General features: G+C 44.4%; 1 protein-coding gene across 14 annotated transcripts in view; it reads right to left on the bottom strand.

Moving 5' to 3' along the window:
- Window positions 1–23,786, bottom strand: part of LOC124028199 (voltage-dependent L-type calcium channel subunit alpha-1D-like) — a 148,233-nt gene that overhangs the window by 7,608 nt on the left and 116,839 nt on the right. For 11 of the 14 annotated variants that reach the window (XM_046340319.1, XM_046340350.1, XM_046340313.1 and 8 more), the window contains 17 exons: window positions 21,695–21,823; window positions 21,386–21,451; window positions 16,722–16,813; window positions 15,899–16,058; window positions 14,695–14,822; window positions 14,446–14,542; window positions 14,151–14,253; window positions 13,952–14,053; window positions 11,559–11,692; window positions 9,237–9,353; window positions 8,215–8,627; window positions 7,354–7,380; window positions 5,984–6,112; window positions 4,034–4,200; window positions 3,622–3,728; window positions 3,222–3,376; window positions 1,687–1,852 (listed from right to left, as the gene is read on the bottom strand). In XM_046340319.1, the coding sequence (XP_046196275.1) occupies window positions 1,687–1,852; window positions 3,222–3,376; window positions 3,622–3,728; window positions 4,034–4,200; window positions 5,984–6,112; window positions 7,354–7,380; window positions 8,215–8,627; window positions 9,237–9,353; window positions 11,559–11,692; window positions 13,952–14,053; window positions 14,151–14,253; window positions 14,446–14,542; window positions 14,695–14,822; window positions 15,899–16,058; window positions 16,722–16,813; window positions 21,386–21,451; window positions 21,695–21,823 (2,292 nt within the window). Of the gene's footprint in view, window positions 1–1,686; window positions 1,853–3,221; window positions 3,377–3,621; window positions 3,817–4,033; window positions 4,201–5,983; window positions 6,113–7,353; window positions 7,381–8,214; window positions 8,628–9,236; window positions 9,354–11,558; window positions 11,693–13,951; window positions 14,054–14,150; window positions 14,254–14,445; window positions 14,543–14,694; window positions 14,823–15,898; window positions 16,059–16,721; window positions 16,814–21,385; window positions 21,452–21,694; window positions 21,824–23,786 lie in introns of those variants that run through there. The other 3 variants (XM_046340327.1, XM_046340346.1, XM_046340371.1) reach the window with 3 other exon arrangements.

Here is a 23,786-nt window from a genome sequence, read left to right as displayed (position 1 = left end):
TTCATGGCTATGTTCTTAGGCAAAATTGTGAGTGAACCTACTCGCTTGGCTGAGAAGAAACCCCACACATGAATGGCCTCAGGATGCTTTACTGTTGGCATGACACAGGACTGATGGTAGCACTCACCTTGTCTTCTCCGGACAAGCTTTTTTCCGGATGCCCCAAACAATCGGAAAGGGGATTCATCAAAAAAAATGACTTTACCCCAGTCCTCAGCAGTCCAATCCGTGTACCTTTTACAGAATATCAGTCTGTCCCTGATGTTTTCCCTGGAGAGAAGTGGCTTCTTTGCTGACCTTCTTGACACCAGGCCATCCTCCAAAAGTCTTTGCCTCACTGTGCGTGTAGATGCACTCACACCTGTCTGCTGCCATTCCTGAGCAAGCTCTGAACTGGTGGTGACCCGAACCCGCAGCTGAATCAACTTTAGGAGACGGTTCTGGCGCTTGCTGGTAACCATGGTTGACAGAGGAAGAACAATGATTCCAAGCACCACCCTCCTTTTGAAGCTTCCAGTCTGTTATTCGAACTCAATCAGCATGACAGAGTGATCTCCAGCCTTGGCCTCGTCAACACTCACACCTGTGTTAACGAGAGAATTACTGACACGATGTCATCTGGTCCTTTTGTGGTAGGGCTGAAATACAGTGGAAATCTTTTTTTGCGATTCAGTTCATTTGCATGGAAAATAGGGACTTTGCAATTAATTGCAATTCATCTGATCACTCTTCATAACATTCTGGAGTATATGCAAATTGCCATCATACAAACTGAGGCAGCAGACTTTGTGAAAATTAATATTTGTGTCATTCTCAAAACTTTTGGCCACGACTGTATATACTGTACTCTATACTATGCCACTATATCTTAGTCCAATGCCGCTCTGACATATATGTGTATATATTCTTAATCCATTCCTTACTTAGATTTACGTGTATTTTGGGTATATGTTGTGAAACTGTTAGATATTATTTGTTAGATATCACTGCACTGTCGGAGCTAGAAGCACAAGCATTTCACTACACCCGCAATAACATCTGCTAAACACGTATTTGTGACAAATAAAATGTGATTTTACTTGAAGCTAGCTGGCTCGTTAGCTATAGCTACTCTGAAGCTAGCTTGTCGTACTAGAAAGCAATATAAACAAGTTGAAAAAAAGTAACTACAAAAAACATTATCTTCTGAAGCAATTTGGTTATCCTGTCTGGATTGTAGAAGTTCTAAGTTGCTATCTCACAAAATGAAGAGAGGTTTATTCAGTGAATCAGGCCGTCTCAATGGTAACCAGATACTGTTTTGCCATACATGCCAGTAAAACACCTTAATTAAGTATGCACTTAGATAAGGAAATATTTGAGGGGTTAGGGTTAGGGTTAGGGTTAACGCCCTTAAACAATTCCCTTAGGTAAGGGAAAATGATTCCTTAAGCTAAACCCTTAAGGGAAACACTTAATATGTTTTATGCAAGCGGGCCCTGCCCCCTACAAGGTGTAGAATCTACACCCAGGCGTAGCTCATAAAAGGGATTATGCCCAGGTGGTATCATTTTTAGGTCCGGCGTAGAGCGTTGGACGTAGTTGGACGTAGTTACGACACACTTACGACCAACTGGTGCAACTGGCCCCTGGACACCAACCCACCCACCCACCCACCCTCCCCTTCCCTGCCCTCCCCTGCCTCACCGCCTCCACCAGGCTGGTAGCGCTGCCTCTCTTCTGGTGGTAATGCTGTCGGTACTCTGGGGGCAGCTGGAGGTGGACGGGGGAGTAGGTCCTCTGGGAGTACTCTGGGTCGTCTGTGTACCACGAACTCTTCCTCACAGACACCTGGCTGCTGGAGGCACTCTCCCTGAAGAGAAGAAGAGATTCAGACACTCTTGGAGTGCAATGGAGGAAAGGTGAAGGACGAGAATGATTGAATGAACATAGTAACTCAATGGTTGTTATCAGAGTTCTACACAGCTTTCTTATGAACAAAATAATCAAAGTGAGCGTGGCACCTGCAACCATTCCAAGACTAATCGTTTTAAGATTCTGTCGCGAAGGAATGGGATGTGTGGTATAGCGAGCAGAAGTAGTTTCGGTGTTTAGGTTTTTCACTGGTTATTTGGTAAAATCGAGAGTTTGGGACTATTAGGTTCTATCTGCATTTTTGTCAAAATGTAGTTATTGACATAGCCCTGTTCTGTTCAATGTTCTCTACTTATCTGGCTATTTGAATTGACCCTCTTTTTCACACTGCTACTACTCACTGTTTATTATCTATTCACCCCTACCTACATGTACAAATTACCTCAACTGACCTGTACCCCCGCACACTGACTCTGTACCGGTTCCCCCTGTATATAGCCTCGTTACTGTTATTTTATTATGTCACTTTCTTTTATTACTTTAGTTTTTTTCTTTTAGCAAATATTTTCTACCTCACTTGTTTTGTTGGTTAGGGCTTGTCAGTAAGCATTTCACGGTCTATTCGGTGCATGTGACAAATAAAATGTGATTGGATTTGATATGTAGAACTTGAAATACCCCAGTACATGCTGTTTAAGCTCAAAAGAATGCAATATAAAAATGACTAACCACATTAAAACCAGTGAGGGTTCTGAACTTTAAAGCCAGTTATCTCAGAATCATCTTTTTGCAGATAGAACCTTATGGTCCCAATATCTCAAAATAACGTTTTTGCAGGTATTAGCATCTTTCGAATTTCGGAAAAGGGAAGGAATGTTCAGCCCGTAACTTCCAAAGAGAGAGGGTTCCGCTCCTCGTTCCGGTTCTGCTCCTCGCTTTAGCACCTCTTCATCTTTTATCTTAAAGGGATAGTTCACCCAACTGACAAAATGACATATTGGTTTCCTTTCCCTGTAAACTGTCTATGGACAAGCATTTTTGTACATGATGCATGAAAGATACTAATATCGGCCCTATTACTTGAATGGGATTTGTGCCACACATGCTAAAACATCAGCATGTGGAAACAGTGCCAGGAAAACGAACCCAAAGAATGAATTGCTGTCATACCTTGTCCATAGACTGCTTACAATGTTAGAAAACCAATGTGTCATTTTGTCATTTTATTTTGTTAAGTGCCAAAATAACAGATATATTAAAAATAAAAGTCCCACATTAGTCACAAAATAAGGGTCTCACATTACTAAAACCAATCTGTAGTCTTCATCAGACGAATAGACAGAACAATGAAGGAGTCTTTTATATACCTGCGTCCGGGGAGATCGACCCTGATGAGGGGCGTGTAGTAGGGCGACTGTTCCTTAATGGCCGGAGTGGCGGGGGGAGTGGCCCAGGAGCGGGTGGAGCGGGTGGGGGATAGACGGTGGGCTCTGCTGGAGTCCAGCCCTGCTACAGCCATCACCTGTAGAGGAAGGGACGGACGGAAAGTAACAAACACACTGGTCTAGAACCCCTGGTGAAGCACTGCGTTGGTGAATCAATTCATGCAACATAGTGCACTAGTAATATGAATGTGTGTGAATGTATGTGTGAACTACATGGAGGTGCATTCGGTGCGGACGCAGAGCTGTCTACTGTACGTGTTACCTGGTGGTACATTCCATGCAGTTGTACAGCAGTGCACTGTGAGAAGTGTGTGTGTGTTACCTGGTGCTGCATTAGGTGCAGTGGTAGTGCAGTGCGTTGGTGTGGCAGCTCGTCCTGACTGCCTTGCCTTCTTAGACACTCAAAGTTGAAGGAGGGCCTCCGGTGACCTGGGTGTGTGGTGGATAGGTGGACAGGACAGGAGGATGAAACTAGTGAAACTAAACTACTCATGCAGGAAACAATGACAACATGCAACTAAAGGGCATCAACACACATTCACAAACAAACAAAATGTCATGAAGGTGTCTTTAAAATTATACAGTACCAAGTCAGTGGCAAGACAGTTTAATGAAAGAGTCCAAAACTGTGCATGTGTGTGTGTGAATAACTATTAGCTTTTATCTAACCTCAGTAACAGTATATTTGATGACAAGCATCAGAAGCATTTCTGGGTAGAGAGGAGGGGCGTTACCTTGAGGCGTGGCAGGAAGCATCCGTCTCTTAGGCGACCTCCTTCCATCTTGGTAGAGGGGCTGCTCATCGTCATCATAGTAACTGTCGGGGTGGTGGTAGCCTCTAGGAGTCTCATACTCCGTGTCACTGTTCTGGTACCTGTCCAGGTATTCTTTATAGGACCTCCTGGAAGCCAAGGATAGGGTGTTGGAGGTGAACTAGCTACAGTGCCTTGCGAAAGTATTCGGCCCCCTTGAACTTTGCGACCTTTTACCACATTTCAGGCTTCAAACATAAAGATATAAAACTGTATTTTTTGTGAAGAATCAACAACAAGTGGGACACAATCATTAAGTGGAACGACATTTATTGGATATTTCAAACTTTTTTAACAAATCAAAAACTGAAAAATTAGGCGTGCAAAATTATTCAGCCCCCTTAAGTTAATACTTTGTAGCGCCACCTTTTGCTGCGATTACAGCTGTAAGTCGCTTGGGGTATGTCTCTATCAGTTTTGCACATCGAGAGACTGACATTTTTTCCCATTCCTCCTTGCAAAACAGCTCGAGCTCAGTGAGGTTGGATGGAGAGCCTGAAATGTGAAGCCTGAAATGTGGCAAAAGGTCGCAAAGTTCAAGGGGGGCGAATACTTTCGCAAGGCACTGTACTTAAAAAATATATAGCGGGCCAGGTTTAATAGACTTCAGGTCCACATCTGGCTTGCGGGCCGCTAGTTTGAGACCCCTGCTCTAGCAGAAGAGAACGAATTGTGAGGTACACTACATGACCAAAAGTATGTAGACACCTGCTTGTCGAACATCTCATTCCAAAATCATGAGCATTAATATGGAGTTGGTCCGCCCTTTGCTGCTATAACAGCCTCTACGCTTCTGGGAAGGCTTTCCACTAGATGTTGGATATGAGGACTTGCTTCCATTCAGCCACAAGAGCATTAGTGAGGTTGGGCACTAATGTTGGACGATTAGGCCTGGCTCACAGTCGGCGTTCTAATTCATCCCAAAGGTGTTTGATGGGGTTGAGGTCAGGGCTCTGTGCAGGCCAGTCAGGTTCTTTCTCACCAATCTCAACAAAACATTTCTGTATGGACCTAGCTTTATGCATGGGGACATTGCCATGATGAAACATGAAAGGGCCTTACCCAAACTGTTGAAAAATAGCCCCAGAACATTACTCCTCCTTCACCAGACTTTACAGTTGGCACTAAGCATTCGGGCAGGTAGCGTTCTCCTGGAATCTGCCCAACCCAGATTTGTCCGTCGGCCTACCAGATGGTAAAGCATGATTCATCACTCCAGAGAACGCTTTTCCACTGCTCCAGAGTACAATGGCGGTGGGCTTTATACCACTCCAGCTGACACTTGGCATTACACATGGTGATCTTAGGCTTATGTGCGGCTGCTCGGCCATGGAAGCCCATTTCATGAAGCTCCCGATGAACAGATCTTGTGCTGACGGTGCTTCCAGAGGCGGTTTGGAACTCGGTAGTAAGTGTTGCAATCAGGGAAAGACGACTTTTACGCGCTACGTGTTTCAGCACTCGACAGTCCCATTCTGTGAGCTTTATGTGGCCTATCACTTCGCGCTGAGCCGTTGTTGTGTGCTAGATGTTTCCACATCACAATAACTGCCATTACAGTTGACCGGGACAGCCCTAGCACGGCAGAAATTTGACGAACTAACTTGTTGGAAAGGTTGCATCCTATGGCGGTTCCACATTGAAAGTCACTGAGCTCTTCAGTACAGGTCATTCTACTGTCAATGATTGTCTATGGATATTGCATGGCTGTGTGCTCAATTTTATACACCTGTCAGCAACGGGTGAGGCTGAAATAGGCAAATCCAATCATTTGAATGGGTGTCCACACACTTTTGTATTTATAGTGTATAAACAATATATAAGATAAGACATGTATTTCTGTGAGGCTATACAGGTGGAGTGTTACCTTACCTGTCTCCTGACAACATGCTGTCGTCCTCGTAGAACTCTTCCCCGCTATAGTACTCTCCTGAGTACCTGTCATCGTCAAACTCCTCCTCCCGCCGGATGGTCGGGTGACGGACGTCTCCCACGTGGGACCTAGGAGGGGGTGAGGAGTCAGAGTTCAGAGGAGGGGTGGTGCCCAGTGGAGGCTGGTGTCACTTTCAAATCGGAGGATGGGCTCATTGTAATGGCTCGAATGGAATGAATAGAATGGTACCGGTTCCAGACATTACTATGAGCGGTCCTCCCTTCACTAGCCTCCACTGGTGGTGTTGGACTGCGAGGGGGGTCGTGGGGGAACAGGGCCATGCACTGCCATGCAGACGCAAACCTCCAGCCTCCAGGGGGCAGCGATGCAACAGAACCAACGCCCTCATCATCCACCACCGCAGCCTCATGAAGACAACAGTGACATAGACAGTCGAAGCAGTAGACCAGTGGACATAGCATATAGTATCGAAGAGCATCCCTCAGTGTTCACTAACACTTCATTTGTCAAAGGAAAACTATCGTTTCCTGTACGTTCATTTGGGAAGTCTTCAATCAAATGTATCAAAACTTACATTTCCTTATTACCCATCTCATCCATGGTTTACTTAAAGGGATAGTTGACCCAAATTACACAATTACATTTTGGTTTCCTTACCCTGCAAGCAGTCTATGGACAAGGGAGAACAGCAATCTATGCTTTGGTTTGTCCATAGACTGCTTACAGGATAAGGAAACCAGTATAATTTTGTAATTTGGGTGAAGTGACCCTTTATTGAAAGACATTTCTGAGGGTTTTTATACTGGTCGTTGTTGGCCTCTTAGGAAGTATCAGAGCTAGGGTGAGTAAGGTAAGTTTCCATACATATCCATGTGGTTTGAGCATCCGAGTTCCTCCAAGGCAAGCACTTCAGTTCAATTATCTTTTAGCAGTGCTCTCTTCCTAGCAGACACATGCACACAGCAAGACTGGTCTAGGGCTAGGCAGTGTGCTGGCCAATCAGGCCTCTCCTTTCTCTGTCAAACATCAGAACACTGGGTCAAGAGATACTACTCCACAGACAGGTGGTGGTGCAGAGACAGGGAGAGGGATGACTGACTAGAACACTCAGCACTAACTGAGCAGGGATTAGGGTTGCAAAATTCCAGTACCTTCCCCAAAACTCAGAGGTTTTCCAGAAATCCCGGTTAGAATATTGCCAGAACCAGTTACAGGCATTTTGCAACCTTAGAAGGGATGCAGTCAGTCACAAACTGGCCCCAAAAAACGGAATTCAAATGAAAAGTTCCCCTTTGTCATGGTGGACACATACGGCTCTAGACATACCTAGGAAAGTAACATACAGTACCTAACATAGGTTTCATAGTAGCGCCTTCTGTCCAAGAAAGCAGAGAGATGGTTGAGAGAAAGCATTTGGTTAAGGTAGAAGAAAAGGAGGAGAGAACAGAAAGGGTAGGGAGTCACATATATATCATACAGTATATGAAACATATACATGCATTCTTATATATGTATAATTGAAGAAGGAAGACAGAGGGGTGACAGATGTGTGTACCAATGTTTTGGGGGGGACAACATTTTCTGAAATGAAAAGAATTGAAATGGACGTTGAACCCAACCCTGGGGTGCTCCAGGGAGATGCATGGACTGCTTGTGTGATGGTAGCCTGAAGAAATATAAAATGTGTGTCGTTAGCCACTTATATGGAATGAAAAAGCTGGGATTGGTCAGTTTAAGGGAGGGTCTGAGAGGGTACGTGCTATAGGTCAGTGACAAGGAAAACGTTTGATAAGGAGAGGCTAGGTCCTGCCTTTGGCAATCTGTAATGATAGATACACAGAATGGCCTTATGGCTAATGGTAGCCGCATGCTTACCCTGCATGCTAAGTTATATCCCAGGTTTGTTGTATTGTACAACAACTCTTAGTGTTGACATCATCATACACACGTAGACAGCTGTATGACTACGAGGGACTCAGAGAGTCGCTCAGGTGAATTGACAAGGAGGGACGGAAGAGTTTAAAGGTTAGACATTATAGTTTCTAAATTATTGTCGCATTTGAAGTTTATAGTACATGAAGCTTCAAGCCACAGACGTTTCCCCATTCTCTCTTACTATAAGTAATCAATCCCATTCAACAACACATGACTCGTCACCCATTTAATTTCACGGCCAGAGAGAGATGGCTGATGGTCAGTGTGTGGTCACCTTTGTCCTTGGGGCGTGCCACGAGGAGGTGGCTTGTCGTAGTCGGGGTAGTAGGGGCCGCCACGGTGTCCAGGGTAACCGTTGGCGGGGGGCGGAGCGTGCTCGTAGTAGCGGTGGTGGTGACCTCCTCCGTTGGGCAGACTGGACACGTTGGCATTGTTCAAGTTGATGTTGGTGGACTTGGGCGACTTGCCGTAGGAGGAGTTGTGGTGGTGGTGGCGATGGTGGTGGTTAGGGTGGGACATGGCATTGGCCCGGCAGAGACGCCCCACCGGCTGCTCCATGTGGGCGTAGTGCGGAGGCGGCTGTACTTGCAGGGGCCGCTGGGTGGCGTTGGTTTGGTGACTCGATGAGCGCCGGTGGTGGTCCCCGTTCACGTGGTTGACGTGGTTACCGAACAGGCCGCCGTTGCGCTGTGGAAGAAGACTCAAGGTCAAACGGTCAGAGACTACTTTCTGTTCAACACGGAGGATGAATATGCAGCGCTACTTATGTGCAAACTGGGTTGAATTGTTGTGATTTTTGATTTGCTTTCCTTTCAGAAATCATTGTATGGGCGGAAAATAAGTTCAGAAGCTGGTTCAATGTTTCATGGTATATGTGAGCAAAATGGAGGCACTATAATATATATTTTTTCATATTAACTGAAAAAAGAAAAACAGAAGAACACCAAATGGCTTACTTCCTCTGAGATTAACATAGTACATGGTCCTTTTCCTACACCTACAGGTCTGATCTATGCAACGATGTCCAGTCCACCTTTGTGACTGAGTTTAGAGCATTGCGATTTTGGCCTGTAGATGTAAGGCGCCGCGCTATACAAATAAAATGTCATATTACAGACTGTGTATGTCTATGTCTGCTGTGTACAGTGTATACCTCCAATAGGGACATTGATGTGGGGCATTATAGACTACCATTACCCTAATATTCCATTTACCCAACCAATCCATTCCAGCAAGACAAAATAAATATATGTGCCATACATTTACCCACTCAGGCAGATGAATTGAACAAGTTACCCTATAAATCTCCTCGTCCTCCTCTGGAATAAAGTCTACTAGCTCGTCATCTTGCAGGTCACATGATATCGCTCGTCGAATTTCAGGCCCGATATCATGTAGCGTGCGAAGGCCAGCCTGTAACCATGACAATAGAGGGAGGGGCTAAGGGCTGGTAGGAGGGGTTCTCTTTCAGGCAAAGAGGCTCTTCACACACACACACACACACACACACACACACACACACACACACACACACACACACACACACACACACACACACACACACACACACACACACACACACACACACACACACACACACACGATCAAAAACACACACGCAGAAACACACACACACACACGCACACACAGCTGCCCTTTGGTGGCTCTCACGCAAAACCTGAAGTTTACAGACGCCCATATAGGACGGTGCTAGACAGACTTTGAGAGATGAGAACATTTATAAGAGACAAACAAAATGTGCTCCCCTGAATGTGCCCTGCACTTCGTGTGTCTCATATGACATGACATTATTCTGACTGTGTGATACAGCTCTCCCTCACCAAAGGGTGCTCGCTTAGGTATGTGAGACATTTTGGTTACATATTTGGCAGTGTAGAAAAAATTGCAACTACTCAGTATTACAGTTATTAGAATAGGCATATACTGTACTTTACTTACTATAGATCAATTTCAATGAAGAAAAGTATATCTAGGAATATGAGGGATATGAGGAGATATAGAGAGGAATAGCTAAACGGTAAACCCTCATGGCTTGAAGCTAACGGTGACGAAAAACAGAAAAAACCTCATGGCTTGAAGCTAACGGTGACGGAAACAGAAAAAAATGGCTTGAAGCTAACGGTGACGGAAACAGAAAAAACCCTCATGGCTTGAAGCTAACGGTGACGGAAACAGAAAAAACCTCATGGCTTGAAAACAGAAAAACAGAAAAAACCTCATGGCTTGAAGCTAACGGTGACGGAAACAGAAAAAACCTAATGGCTTGAAGCTAACAGTGACGGAAACAGAAAAAACCCTCATGGCTTGAAGCTAACGGTGACGGAAACAGAAAAAACCCTAATGGCTTGAAGCTAACGGTGACGGAAACAGAAAAAACCTCATGGCTTGAAGCTAACGGTGACGGAAACAGAAAAAACCCTAATGGCTTGAAGCTAACGGTGACGGAAACAGAAAAAACCCTAATGGCTTGAAGCTAACGGTGACGGAAACAGAAAAAACCTCATGGCTTGAAGCTAACGGTGACGGAAACAGAAAATAAACGAATGGCTTGAAGCTAACGGTGACGGAAACAGAAAAAACCTAATGGCTTGAAGCTAACGGTGACGGAAACAGAAAAACCCTAATGGCTTGAAGCTAACGGTGACGGAAACAGAAAAAACCTAATGGCTTGAAGCTAACGGTGACGGAAACAGAAAATAAACTAATGGCTTGAAGCTAACAGTGACGGAAACAGAAAATAAACGAATGGCTTGAAGCTAACAGTGACGGAAACAGAAAATAAACGAATGGCTTGAAGCTAACGGTGACGGAAACAGAAAATAAACGAATAGCTTGAAGCTAACGGTGACGGAAACAGAAAATAAACGAATAGCTTGAAGCTAACGGTGACGGAAACAGAAAAACCCTCATGGCTTGAAGCTAACGGTGACGGAAACAGAAAAAACCCTCATGGCTTGAAGCTAACGGTGACGGAAACAGAAAAAACCCTCATGGCTTGAAGCTAACGGTGACGGAAACAGAAAAAACCCTCATGGCTTGAAGCTAACGGTGACGGAAACAGAAAAAAGCTGCTGTGAGTGAGAGCTTCATGAGCTGATGGGTGATAGACATGTGAAAACATTGGATGACAATGGTGAGCGGACAGAAATGGATGCGTCCCAAATGGCATCCTATTCCCTACATAGTGACCAGAGCCATGGTAGTGCACGATAGAGGGAATAGGGAACCTTTTGGGATATGCACACATACCATTGTCAACATTAACATAGAGATGAAGACACATGCCTCTCAGAAAGAGACATACATTGATGTACGTCATCACATAAACAGGGTCATACTGTACACCAATAGCTTTGATCATGAATGACCTGCTGAATCATAAATCACAACATTAGCACACAGATTCTCAGTGTTTCAGGCAACCACTTTCTCTTCACACACATTTCTTCGCACATTTTGTAGACGCTTGCTCTCTCTCAAACACACATACGCATGCACACACACACACAAACGCGCGCACGTACACAAACGCACACATGCACAAACACAAATGCTCGCTCGCACACACACAAACAGTACACACACACCGATACTCACCTGTAGAGCGATGGCTGTGTTGTTCTGGGAGGCGTGCACCCCTACCAGGCCCTCCTCTTTACGTTTCTTGAATTTCCTAAAGTAGTCCTGTATCAGGAAGGTGGCATAGAACTTCCCCACGGTTACCTCATCATCTAGGTGAACAGACCACACAAACGCTTCCTGTGTCAGACAGGAGGTCACTGCACAGCATTCTGGGAGTCCCAACCTCATTTCGCTTCCCCAAGCCCGACCGCTCCCCTCAGATTCTGGACCCTAACCATGAGGTTATCCTTTAAATGATAAGACACTATTCCCTAGATCCCTGTGCTGTACTGGACCTTCATGCACTGAAATCTCATATCACCTGTATCATACATATACATCCATGTTGATGGTGTTTTTACTGTATCTGAAGCTGCCTCTGTAGGTCAAAGACTACAATAACTCAATAATAACTCAGAAATAACTCGATAATAACTCAATGATAATTCAATAATAGAATATAGATCCTAAATTACATCTTTCAGGCCTGGGGACAGAGGTCGGAGAGAAGAGGCAACTGTAGTTCCATGCCACCACCCTAAAACAGAACTGGTATACCTCACTGGTACACCTCAAATTAAACCTAAACCTTAGCTGAACTATGGTTCGATGCTAGTTAAATGCTGGGCCTCCCATAGAGATCCTGTAATTCCTAAGAATTATAAGATTTCTATTAGGCCTATTGACATCTTGTAAACTATCACTTCTATTAATAACCCTCTGCCCAGCCTAGGAGGCAGAAAGAGAGGGCAGACATAGCAGACAGGGCATAGGCAGGACCACTGAGGCACAGGACCCCTCCAGAATCTACTTTCTTGAGTCTGCAGGTTAAAATAGTACCATTCATACGGGTTATTATGAGCAATTTGCTACGTAAAGCAAGGCACTTCATTTAAATAGGAGTTAATGCGCCGAGCTGTTTTTGTTAAGTTGATTTATGATATGACTAAAAAGAGGCAGCCCTGGGAATGTATTCAAACAGTTGAGATCCACTCCAGTAGAGGGATTTGGGGTGTAAAGGAGCACAATATGCAGTTAGACTCTACTGAGCACATGCAAGCAAGCAGAACTAGGTATAAATGTGAGTATGTTAGTGTTAGTGTGTATCTGTGTGTGCTTGTGGTAGCATGTGGTAGCATGTGCGTGTGTGCGCACACATATGAGAGCAATGTAAAAATAGATGTAGAAGATGTATGCAAGAGTATATCAAAGTGAGAATTTACAGTACAATGTGTGTGTGTTTGCGTGTGAGTGAGTGAGAATGATTCTGAAGCAGGGGTCTGTGTCACTTTAAACAAGCACGTTGGGGACAGAGTTCGGAAAAATGAGGCAACACTAGTTCCATGCCACCACCCTAAAACAGAACTGCTTCAGAATATTCTGAAGTTCTTAAGAGTCATTTTTTTTATATACACAGATATACAGTATAGAGGAAAGGACCAGAAGCTGTGGAAAAGCTCAAACAGAGAGAGAGAGAGAGAGAGAGAGAGAGAGAGAGAGAGAGAGAGAGAGAGAGAGAGAGAGAGAGAGAGAGAGAGAGAGAGAGAGAGAGAGAGAGAGAGACGGACAGACAGGCAGAGATAAAGACAGACAGAGATAATGACATACAGAGATAAGTACAGACAGAGAAAGAGAGAGAGAGAGAGTGAGACAGGGAGAGAGAAAGCGAGAGAGAGACAGAGATAGAGTGAGAGAGAGAGAGAGACAGTGAGACAGGGAGAGAGAGAGAGTGAGACAGAGAGAGAGAGGCAGAGTGAGATAAGGACAGACAGAGAGACAGAGATGGAGAGAAAGAGAGTTTAGTAGGAGAGGTACGGCATGCACTGACAAACAGTGATCTACCACTATGAGGCCATGCAAGCCCAAAGCCTAGCACACAGTAACAGTAATAGTCACAGTAACAGTCACAGTAACAGTCACAGGCCCTGGAACCTCCAGTGGTATTCGGAACAGGAAAGAAAGAGTGTAGATGCACACACACACAGATCAAAAACACTGAGAGCAGAAAACAGCAGGGCACAGCTGAAATCATGAGTGAGAGAGTGTGTGTGTGTAGGCTATTATGTGTGAGAGGGGGAGTTTGTTGAATATATACATTGAGAAGGCATTATGTGTGAGAGGGGGAGTTTGTTGTGTATATACATTGAGAAGGCATTATGTGTGAGAGGGGGAGTTTGTTGTATATTTACAATGAGAAGGCATTATGTGTGAGAGGGGGAGTTTGTTGTGTATTTACAATGAGAAGGCATTATGTGTGTGTGTAATATATTTCTGTGTGATAGTGTGCTGGGATGTTGGGCGTGTGGGTCTATATTTGCTACCGGGATCTAATTTGTGTGTTGCTACTAGGATAGTGTGTTTTGACTGACCACCAGCAGGGGGCACCACTTGGTCCAGTAGCTTCATACTGGTCCTCTTCCAGATCTTCTTGATGACTGCTCTCAGCTCCTCGTTGGCCTGCTCCAAATTACCTACAGCACAGATAAACAACACATGTCCTGTCACTATCAATACAAACTGTACAGATGATACTGTTGTGGTGATGTGGTATGTGTGTGTGTCTCCTACCATCAGTTTTGATCTTCAGGGCTGTGCGTACTAATGCAAATAGGGTAGCATTGAACATCACGGTGCCGTCGCTGTTTAGAGGCATGTTCATGGCCACCAGTCTCTGAGAGAAGGAAAAAGGAGAGTTACTTACATGCTGTTTATAGGTATCAACACATGCCAGATACATTTGAGAGAGAGAGAAACAGAGAGTTACAAGCGAGAGTGAGGGAGAAAAATAGAGAGCGAGAGAGAGGGATAGTATAGCAGAGAAAATGAGAAAGAGAGAGAGAGAGAGACCAGAGGGATGGTGTACCTTGCAGGCCACTCTATGAGGACAGAGTTTGCCGAAGCCCAAAGGAGGCTGAATTCGTCGGAGCAGAGTGACCACGTCCAGATGTTTAATCCTGCCCCTGTGTCAGAGAGAGAGAGAGAGAGAGCAAGATATAAACATACACTCAGAGACTATTGCAACAGAACATACAGAAATTAATCTCAAACATAATCTCACACAGGTTAATAAAACCAAATATTTGCACTAAATAGACACACAAAACACACTTACTTGGCCTCTGGGTCATACTCAGACCAAATCCTCTTAAACTCGTCCAAGTGGTGAGGACCCAGGATCGACCAATCACGAGTCAGATAGTCAAAGTTGTCCATGATGACAGCCACAAACAAATTGATAATCTAGATTAGAAGAACAGAACAGGCTACAGTTATTGTGGGAATATAGGCCTGTATCTGTGTGAGCGTATTTGTGAGAATTTATAGTGTATGCCTGTATGCTGGTGTGTATGTGCTTCAGTGTGTGTCTGCTGAGTGCATAATACCCTTGGGCTTTTTCCAGATTTTCATATCTTCATACCAACCTTCTCTCATCCCATGATTTATGGTATTACCGGCATAGAACACAAGAGGGTGCTAAAAATGCAAGACGGGCCCATTGGGCCTCTATTACCAGAACGCTATCAAAATAAGCACAAACTAATAATGAAATCACATAGACGCTGTTAGCTAAATGCTAATGAGTGAAAACAAACATAAACTAATTGCAAAGATAGGAAAATTAAGCTCATAAAGTTATGCAAGCAAAACCAAATATTATTTTTGGTGAATGTGGACATTTACAAGCAAAAGTGAATGAGAAATTGTGCAAATGAACAACGCTGAGATACATGCTTTTCTGAAGAAAGAGCAGCATGTGTATATGGAGCAGAGAAATGCTAGTAGGAAGCACAGGGAACAAATGGCAGCTGTAAAGATAACTCATCCAGAGCTCTTCGACTCCTGGTAGAAAGCCATTATAAGATATCTGATGGCAAACATTTAGTAGTGAATTGCATACAACTGTAACTTCATTATCTCATGTGCACCACACACGTGAGACTCACCGCTAGATATAGCATGCTATGGACTCAGCAGCTCTCTTTCTCCCGTTGTGCTATTTACAAACACGTGACTGGCTCAACTGTTCTGGAGAACTACGGTAACCTTCATAATGTAAAATAACATGACAGATGAAATGAGGAACGCAATCTGCTTTAGCTCCTAACGTATTTCACAATTTGACTGCAGGTATTAACTTTAAATGTCGCTACAAATATCCACATTTACTGCCAAATAGTTTTGACGATATTGAAAAGCTATCCCATGGCTGTTTCCAAATACCCCGGTATACGGTATATACGGTATACAGCGCAAGCCTAGTGTATAAGTATGTACAGAATGTACAGAATGGTGTGTATCTAAGTGTATTTATGCACCAGGAAGGCACAGAGCATGTAGAAGCTGATGAAGTAGATGTAGGCGAAGCTGGCTCCACAGGTCATCTCCTCTCCAGGGTTGTAGTCGGACTCTGGGTCACACAGCTTTCCAGACACACACGCCAACATGATCTCCTGCCACGCCTCCCCCGTGGCACACCTGAGACCAAGACATGACTTGTCAAGATACCTCAGCATAACCTTTGCACAACCTTCACAACCATATGTCATCAACATATCTCCTTATCTCGCCTGTGGTACACCTGAGACAAAAACATCACTCATAAGATAGCCTAGTCAGCATTACCATAATCTTTTCACAACCACATCTCCTGATGAAGACTTTTAGGGATAGTTTGGGATTTTGGCAATGAGGCCCTTTATCTACTTCCCCAGAGTCGGATGAACTTGTGGATACCATTTTAATGAAATTTGAGATAGTTTCGTAAGCCAATGCTAACTAGCTTAGCACAAAGACTGGAAGTCTTTGGATACAGCTAGCATAACTTCATTTATGCTGGACTTCTTTGCTAAATTCCCGAACTATCCCTTTAAGGGTCAAAACGTTGTTAAAGGTAACTTTAGAGGAATGACGTTGCACGAGCAGCAATGCAGAATTTGCGATGAGGAAGAAGTATGACTTCGCTCTCAGACAGTCACACGTAGTATCTGTGCATGTGCATGGGTTCGCTTCATGCTCTTACAACGTGGTAACTACGGGACCGAAATAGCAAAGAAGTTTAGTCTTGCGCTTCAATGCTACATTGTCTGGGTGAACTCTGCCCCTGTGACCCCTCATGCTGACCCCCTGACCCCTACAGACCTAAAGAGCAACAGCACGGCCTGAGGGAAGGTCTGAAAGTTGTTGTTCCTGTTGATGTGGGTGCCGTCCACCATGGCTACCTTCCCGAACACCTGAAACAAACAGAATAGATAAACAAGGGTCAGTTTACATACTGTGTGAAGAACAGGGTTGTGTTCATTAGCTTATGCAATCAAAAACTATTTTACAACTCATTATAAAGAGGTTAAGTAAGGCTGTTACTGTGAGACTGACACAGGTGTACTGCTACTCTTTATAAAGAGGTTAAGTAAGGCTGTTACTGTGAGACTGACCCAGGGGTACTGCTACTCTTTATAAAGAGGTTTACTGAGGCTGTTACTATGAGACTGACCCAGGTGTACTGCTACTCTTTATAAAGAGGTTAAGTAAGGCTGTTACTGTGAGACTGACCCAGGTGTACTGCTACTCTTTATAAAGAGGTTAAGTAAGGCTGATACTGTGAGACTGACCCAGGGGTACTGCTACTCTTTATAAAGAGGTTAAGTAAGGCTGTTACTGTGAGACTGACCCAGGTGTACTGCTACTCTTTATAAAGAGGTTAAGTAAGGCTGTTACTGTGAGACTGACCCAGGGGTACTGCTACTCTTTATAAAGAGGTTTACTGAGGCTGTTACTATGAGACTGACCCAGGTGTACTGCTACTCTTTATAAAGAGGTTAAGTAAGGCTGTTACTGTGAGACTGACCCAGGAGTACTGCTATTCTTTATAAAGAGGTTAAGTAAGGCTGTTACTGTGAGACTGACCCAAGTGTACTGCTACTCTTTATAAAGAGGTTAAGTAAGGCTGTTACTGTGAGACTGACCCAGGGGTACTGCTACTCTTTATAAAGAGGTTAAGTAAGGCTGTTACTGTGAGACTGACCCAGGTGTACTGCTACTCTTTATAAAGAGGTTAAGTAAGGCTGTGACTGTGAGACTGACCCAGGGGTACTGCTATTCTTTATAAAGAGGTTAAGTAAGGCTGTTACTGTGAGACTGACCCAGGTGTACTGCTACTCTTTATAAAGAGGTTAAGTAAGGCTGTTACTGTGAGACTGACCCAGGGGTACTGCTACTCTTTATAAAGAGGTTAAGTAAGGCTGTTACTGTGAGACAGACCCAGGGGTACTGCTACTCTTTATAAAGAGGTTTACTGAGGCTGTTACTATGAGACTGACCCAGGTGTACTGCTACTCTTTATAAAGAGGTTAAGTAAGGCTGTTACTGTGAGAGACAGGTGTACTGCCCAGTAAGGCTGTTACTGTGAGACTGACCCAGGGGTACTGCTACTCTTTATAAAGAGGTTAAGTAAGGCTGTTACTGTGAGACTGACCCAGGGGTACTGCTACTCTTTATAAAGAGGTTAAGTAAGGCTGTTACTGTGAGACTGACCCAGGTGTACTGCTACTCTTTATAAAGAGGTTAAGTAAGGCTGTTACTGTGAGACTGACCCAGGGGTACTGCTACTCTTTATAAAGAGGTTTACTGAGGCTGTTACTATGAGACTGACCCAGGTGTACTACTACTCTTTATAAAGAGGTTAAGTAAGGCTGTTACTGTGAGACTGACCCAGGGGTACTGCTACTCTTTATAAAGAGGTTTACTGAGGCTGTTACTATGAGACTGACCCAGGTGTACTGCTACTCTTTATAAAGAGGTTAAGTAAGGCTGTTACTGTGAGACTGACCCAGGGGTACTGCTACTCTTTATAAAGAGGTTAAGTAAGGCTGTTACTGTGAGACTGACCCAGGTGTACTGCTACTCTTTATAAAGAGGTTAAGTAAGGCTGTTACTGTGAGACTGACCCAGGGGTACTGCTACTCTTTATAAAGAGGTTACTGTGAGACTGACCCAGACGGCATCCCCAGCCGCGCCCTCAGAGCATGCGCAGACCAGCTGGCCGATGTGTTTACGGACATATTCAATCAATCCCTATACCAGTCTGCTGTTCCCACATGCTTCAAGAGGGCCACCATTGTTCCTGTTCCCAAGAAAGCTAAGGTAACTGAGCTAAACGACTACCGCCCCGTAGCACTCACTTCCGTCATCATGAAGTGCTTTGAGAGACTAGTCAAGGACCATATCACCTCCACCCTACCTGACACCCTAGACCCACTCCAATTTGCTTACCGCCCAAATAGGTCCACAGACGATGCAATCTCAACCACACTGCACACTGCCCTAACCCACCTGGACAAGAGGAATACCTATGTGAGAATGCTGTTCATCGACTACAGCTCGGCATTCAACACCATAGTACCCTCCAAGCTCGTCATCAAGCTCGAGACCCTGGGTCTCGACCCCGCCCTGTACAACTGGGTACTGGACTTCCTGACGGGCCGCCCCCAGGTGGTGAGGGTAGGCAACAACATCTCCTCCCCGCTGATCCTCAACACGGGGGCCCCACAAGGGTGCGTTCTGAGCCCTCTCCTGTACTCCCTGTTCACCCACGACTGCGTGGCCACGCACGCCTCCAACTCAATCATCAAGTTTGCGGACGACACAACAGTGGTAGGCTTGATTACCAACAACGACGAGACGGCCTACAGGGAGGAGGTGAGGGCCCTCGGAGTGTGGTGTCAGGAAAATAACCTCACACTCAACGTCAACAAAACTAAGGAGATGATTGTGGACTTCAGGAAACAGCAGAGGGAACACCCCTATCCACATCGATGGAACAGTAGTGGAGAGGGTAGCTAGTTTTAAGTTCCTCGGCATACACATCACAGACAAACTGAATTGGTCCACTCACACTGACAGCGTCGTGAAGAAGGCGCAGCAGCGCCTATTCAACCTCAGGAGGCTGAAGAAATTCGGCTTGTCACCAAAAGCACTCACAAACTTCTACAGATGCACAATCGAGAGCATCCTAGCGGGCTGTATCACCGCCTGGTACGGCAACTGCTCTGCCCTCAACCGTAAGGCTCTCCAGAGGGTAGTGAGGACTGCACAACGCATCACCGGGGCAAACTACCTGCCCTCCAGGACACCTACACCACCCGTTGTTACAGGAAGGCCATAAAGATCATCAAGGACATCAACCACCCGAACCACTGCCTGTTCACCCCGCTATCATCCAGAAGGCGAGGTCAGTACAGGTGCATCAAAGCTGGGACCGAGAGACTGAAAAACAGCTTCTATCTCAAGGCCATCAGACTGTTAAACAGCCACCACTAACATTGAGTGGCTGCTGCCAACACACTGTCATTGACACTGACCCAACTCCAGCCATTTTAATAATGGGAATTGATGGGAAATGATGTAAACATATCATTAGCCACTTTAAACAATGCTACCTTATATAATGTTACTTACCCTACATTATTCATCTCATATGCATATGTATATACTGTACTCTACATCATCGACTGCATCCTTATGTAACACATGTATCACTAGCCACTTTAACTATGCCACTTTGTTTACTTTGTCTACACACTCATCTCATATGTATATACTGTACTCAATACAATCTACTGTATGCTGCTCTGTACCATCACTCATTCATATATCCTTATGTACATGTTCCTTATCCCCTTACACTGTGTATAAGACAGTTTTGGAATTGTTAGTTAGATTACTTGTTGGTTATCACTGCATTGTCGGAACTAGAAGCACAAGCATTTCGCTACACTCGCATTAACATCTGCTAACCATGTGTATGTGACAAATAAAATTTGATTTGATTTGATTTGAGGTAAGGCTGTTACTGTGAGACTGACCCAGGTGTACTGCTACTCTTTATAAAGAGGTTAAGTAAGGCTGTTACTGTGAGACTGACCCAGGGGTACTGCTACTCTTTATAAAGAGGTTTACTGAGGCTGTTACTATGAGACTGACCCAGGTGTACTGCTACTCTTTATAAAGAGGTTAAATAAGGCTGTTACTGTGAGACTGACCCAGGTGTACTGCTACTCTTTATAAAGAGGTTAAGTAAGGCTGTTACTGTGAGACTGACCCAGGGGTACTGCTACTCTTTATAAAGAGGTTAAGTAAGGCTGTTACTGTGAGACTGACCCAGGTGTACTGCTACTCTTTATAAAGAGGTTAAGTAAGGCTGTTACTGTGAGACTGACCCAGGGGTACTGCTACTCTTTATAAAGAGGTTAAGTAAGGCTGTTACTGTGAGACTGACCCAGGTGTACTGCTACTCTTTATAAAGAGGTTAAGTAAGGCTGTTACTGTGAGACTGACCCAGGGGTACTGCTACTCTTTATAAAGAGGTTTACTGAGGCTGTTACTATGAGACTGACCCAGGTGTACTGCTACTCTTTATGAAGAGGTTTAGTGAGGCTGTTACTATGAGACTGACCCAGGTGTACTGCTACTCTTTATAAAGAGGTTAAGTAAGGCTGTTACTGTGAGACTGACCCAGGGGTACTGCTACTCTTTATAAAGAGGTTAAGTAAGGCTGTTACTGTGAGACTGACCCAGGGGTACTGCTACTCTTTATAAAGAGGTTAAGTAAGGCTGTTACTGTGAGACTGACCCAGGGGTACTGCTACTCTTTATAAAGAGGTTTACTGAGGCTGTTACTATGAGACTGACCCAGGTGTACTGCTACTCTTTATGAAGAGGTTTAGTGAGGCTGTACTGTGAGATGAAGAAGATATTTTGGGGAGAATGATTTAGTAACAAATAGTTTGTCAGTTTCAGTGACTCACCTGCATGCCGATGACAGCATATATGAAGAAGAGCATGGCGATCAGAAGGGCGACATAGGGCAGAGCCTGGAGGGAGAGAGAAAGAGGCAGAGTGAGAGACAACGAGAATGAGAGCGAGAAGAATGAGATAAATGGTAAGGAGAATGAGAATGAAAGAAGGAAAATTAGAATGAAAGAGTGAGAGAAAGAATGAAAGAAAGAAAGAGGAAGACAGAAAGTGAGAGGGAAGGAGACAGAAAGAAAGAGACCAGAGATAATCCAATTCATTAATAGCCTGGTAAATGAGCTGAGTGGATGATGCCTACTCACCTGAAAGGACTTGATGAAGGTCCACAGGAGGGTGCGGATGCCCTCCCCTCTACTCAGCAGCTTGACCAATCGCATGACTCTGAACAGTCGGAAGAAGGTGATGGAGATGCGAGCACTGTCCTCCGTGTTCTGTAGGAGACGGAGGCAGCATCAGAGGATCGGAGTGTGTGTGTGTTTGTAGAAAGTCAGCATGAGGGTTTGCGCTCAGACTAGAATGGAAGGTGGCCGGTTCGCAGGAGAAAGAATATACAGTATGTAGAGCTCAAAAGGTACTCACACTCAAAACCATGAAAGGGAATAACCTGTGTACACAGGGAACCTGGCTGTGCTTCAATACTACATGCATGTATACTAAATCAAAAGTTGATACTAAAGGTGATTGGCCTTTACTGAGACTGAGATGTGAGATACAGTGGGGCAAAAAAGTATTCAGTCAGCCACCAATTGTGCAAGTTCTCCCACTTAAAAAGATGAGAGAGACCTGTAATTTTCATCATAGGTACACTTCAACTATGACAGACAAAATGAGAAAAAAAAATCCAGAAAATCTCATTATAGGATTTTTAATGAATTTATTTGCAAATTATGGTGGAAAACAAGTATTTGGTCACCTACAAACAAGCAAGATTTCTGGCTCTCACAGACCTGTAACTTCTTTTTTAAGAGGCTCCTCTGTCCTCCACTCGTTACCTGTATTAATGGCACCTGTTTGAACTTGTTATCAGTATAAAAGACACCTGTCCACAACCTCAAACAGTCACACTCCAAACTCCACTATGGTCAAGACCAAAGAGCTGTCAAAGGACACCAGAAACAAAATTGTAGACCTGCACCAGGCTGGGAAGACTGGATCTGTAATAGGTAAGCAGCTTGGTTTGAAGAAATCAACTGTGGGAGCAATTATTAGGAAATGGAAGACATACAAGACCACTGATAATCTCCCTCGATCTGGGGCTCCACGCAAGATCTCACCCCGTGGGGTCAAAATGATCACAAGAACGGTGAGCAAAAATCCCAGAACCACAATGCGGGGGGACCTAGTGAATGACCTGCAGAGAGCTGGGACCAAAGTAACAAAGCCTACCATCAGTAACACACTACGCCGCCAGGGACTCAAATCCTGCAGTGCCAGACGTGTCCCCCTGCTTAAACCAGTACATGTCCAGGCCCGTCTGAAGTTTGCTAGAGAGCATTTGGATGATCCAGAAGAAGATGGGGAGAATGTCATATGGTCAGATCAAACCAAAATATAACATTTTGATAAAAACTCAACTCGTCGTGTTTGGAGAACAAAGAATGCTGAGTTGCATCCAAAGAACACCATACCTACTGTGAAGCATGGGGGTACAAACATCATGCTTTGGGGCTGTTTTTCTGCAAAGGGACCAGGACGACTGATCCGTGTAAAGGAAAGAATGAATGGGGCCATGTATCATGAGATTTTGAGTGAAAACCTCCTTCCATCAGCAAGGGCATTGAAGATGAAACGTGGCTGGGTCTTTCAGCATGACAATGATCCCAAACACACCACCCGGGCAACGAAGGAGTGGCATCATAAGAAGCATTTCAAGGTCTTGGAGTGGCCTAGCCAGTCTCCAGATCTCAACTCCATAGAACATCTTTGGAGGGAGTTGAAAGTCTGTGTTGCCCAGCAACAGCCCCAAAACATCCCTACTCTAGAGGAGATCTGCATGGAGGAATGGGCCAAAATACCAGCAACAGTGTGTGAAAACCTTGTGAAGACTTACAGAAAACGTTTGACCTCTGTCATTGCCAACAAAGGGTATATAACAAAGTATTGAGATAAACTTTTGTTATTGACCAAATACTTATTTTCCACCATAATTTGCAAATAAATTCATTAAAAATCCTACAATGTGATTTTCTGGATTTTTTCTCTCTAATTTTGTCTGTCATAGTTGAAGTGTACCTATGATGAAAATTACAGGCCTCTCTCATCTTTTTAAGTGGGAGAACTTGCACAATTGGTGGCTGACTAAATACAATTTTGCCCTACTGTATATATGAGCTGATTCATTATGTATTGCATCTTTACTCAACTAACATCTCTGAAGGTTGTTTGAGGGATGGT

The sequence above is a fragment of the Oncorhynchus gorbuscha genome, linkage group LG03 (genome assembly GCF_021184085.1).
Source record: "Oncorhynchus gorbuscha isolate QuinsamMale2020 ecotype Even-year linkage group LG03, OgorEven_v1.0, whole genome shotgun sequence".
NCBI classification, from domain to species: domain Eukaryota; kingdom Metazoa; phylum Chordata; class Actinopteri; order Salmoniformes; family Salmonidae; genus Oncorhynchus; species Oncorhynchus gorbuscha.
Note: the sequence above shows the minus strand (reverse complement) of the source record. Positions and strands in the feature narration are given on the sequence as shown.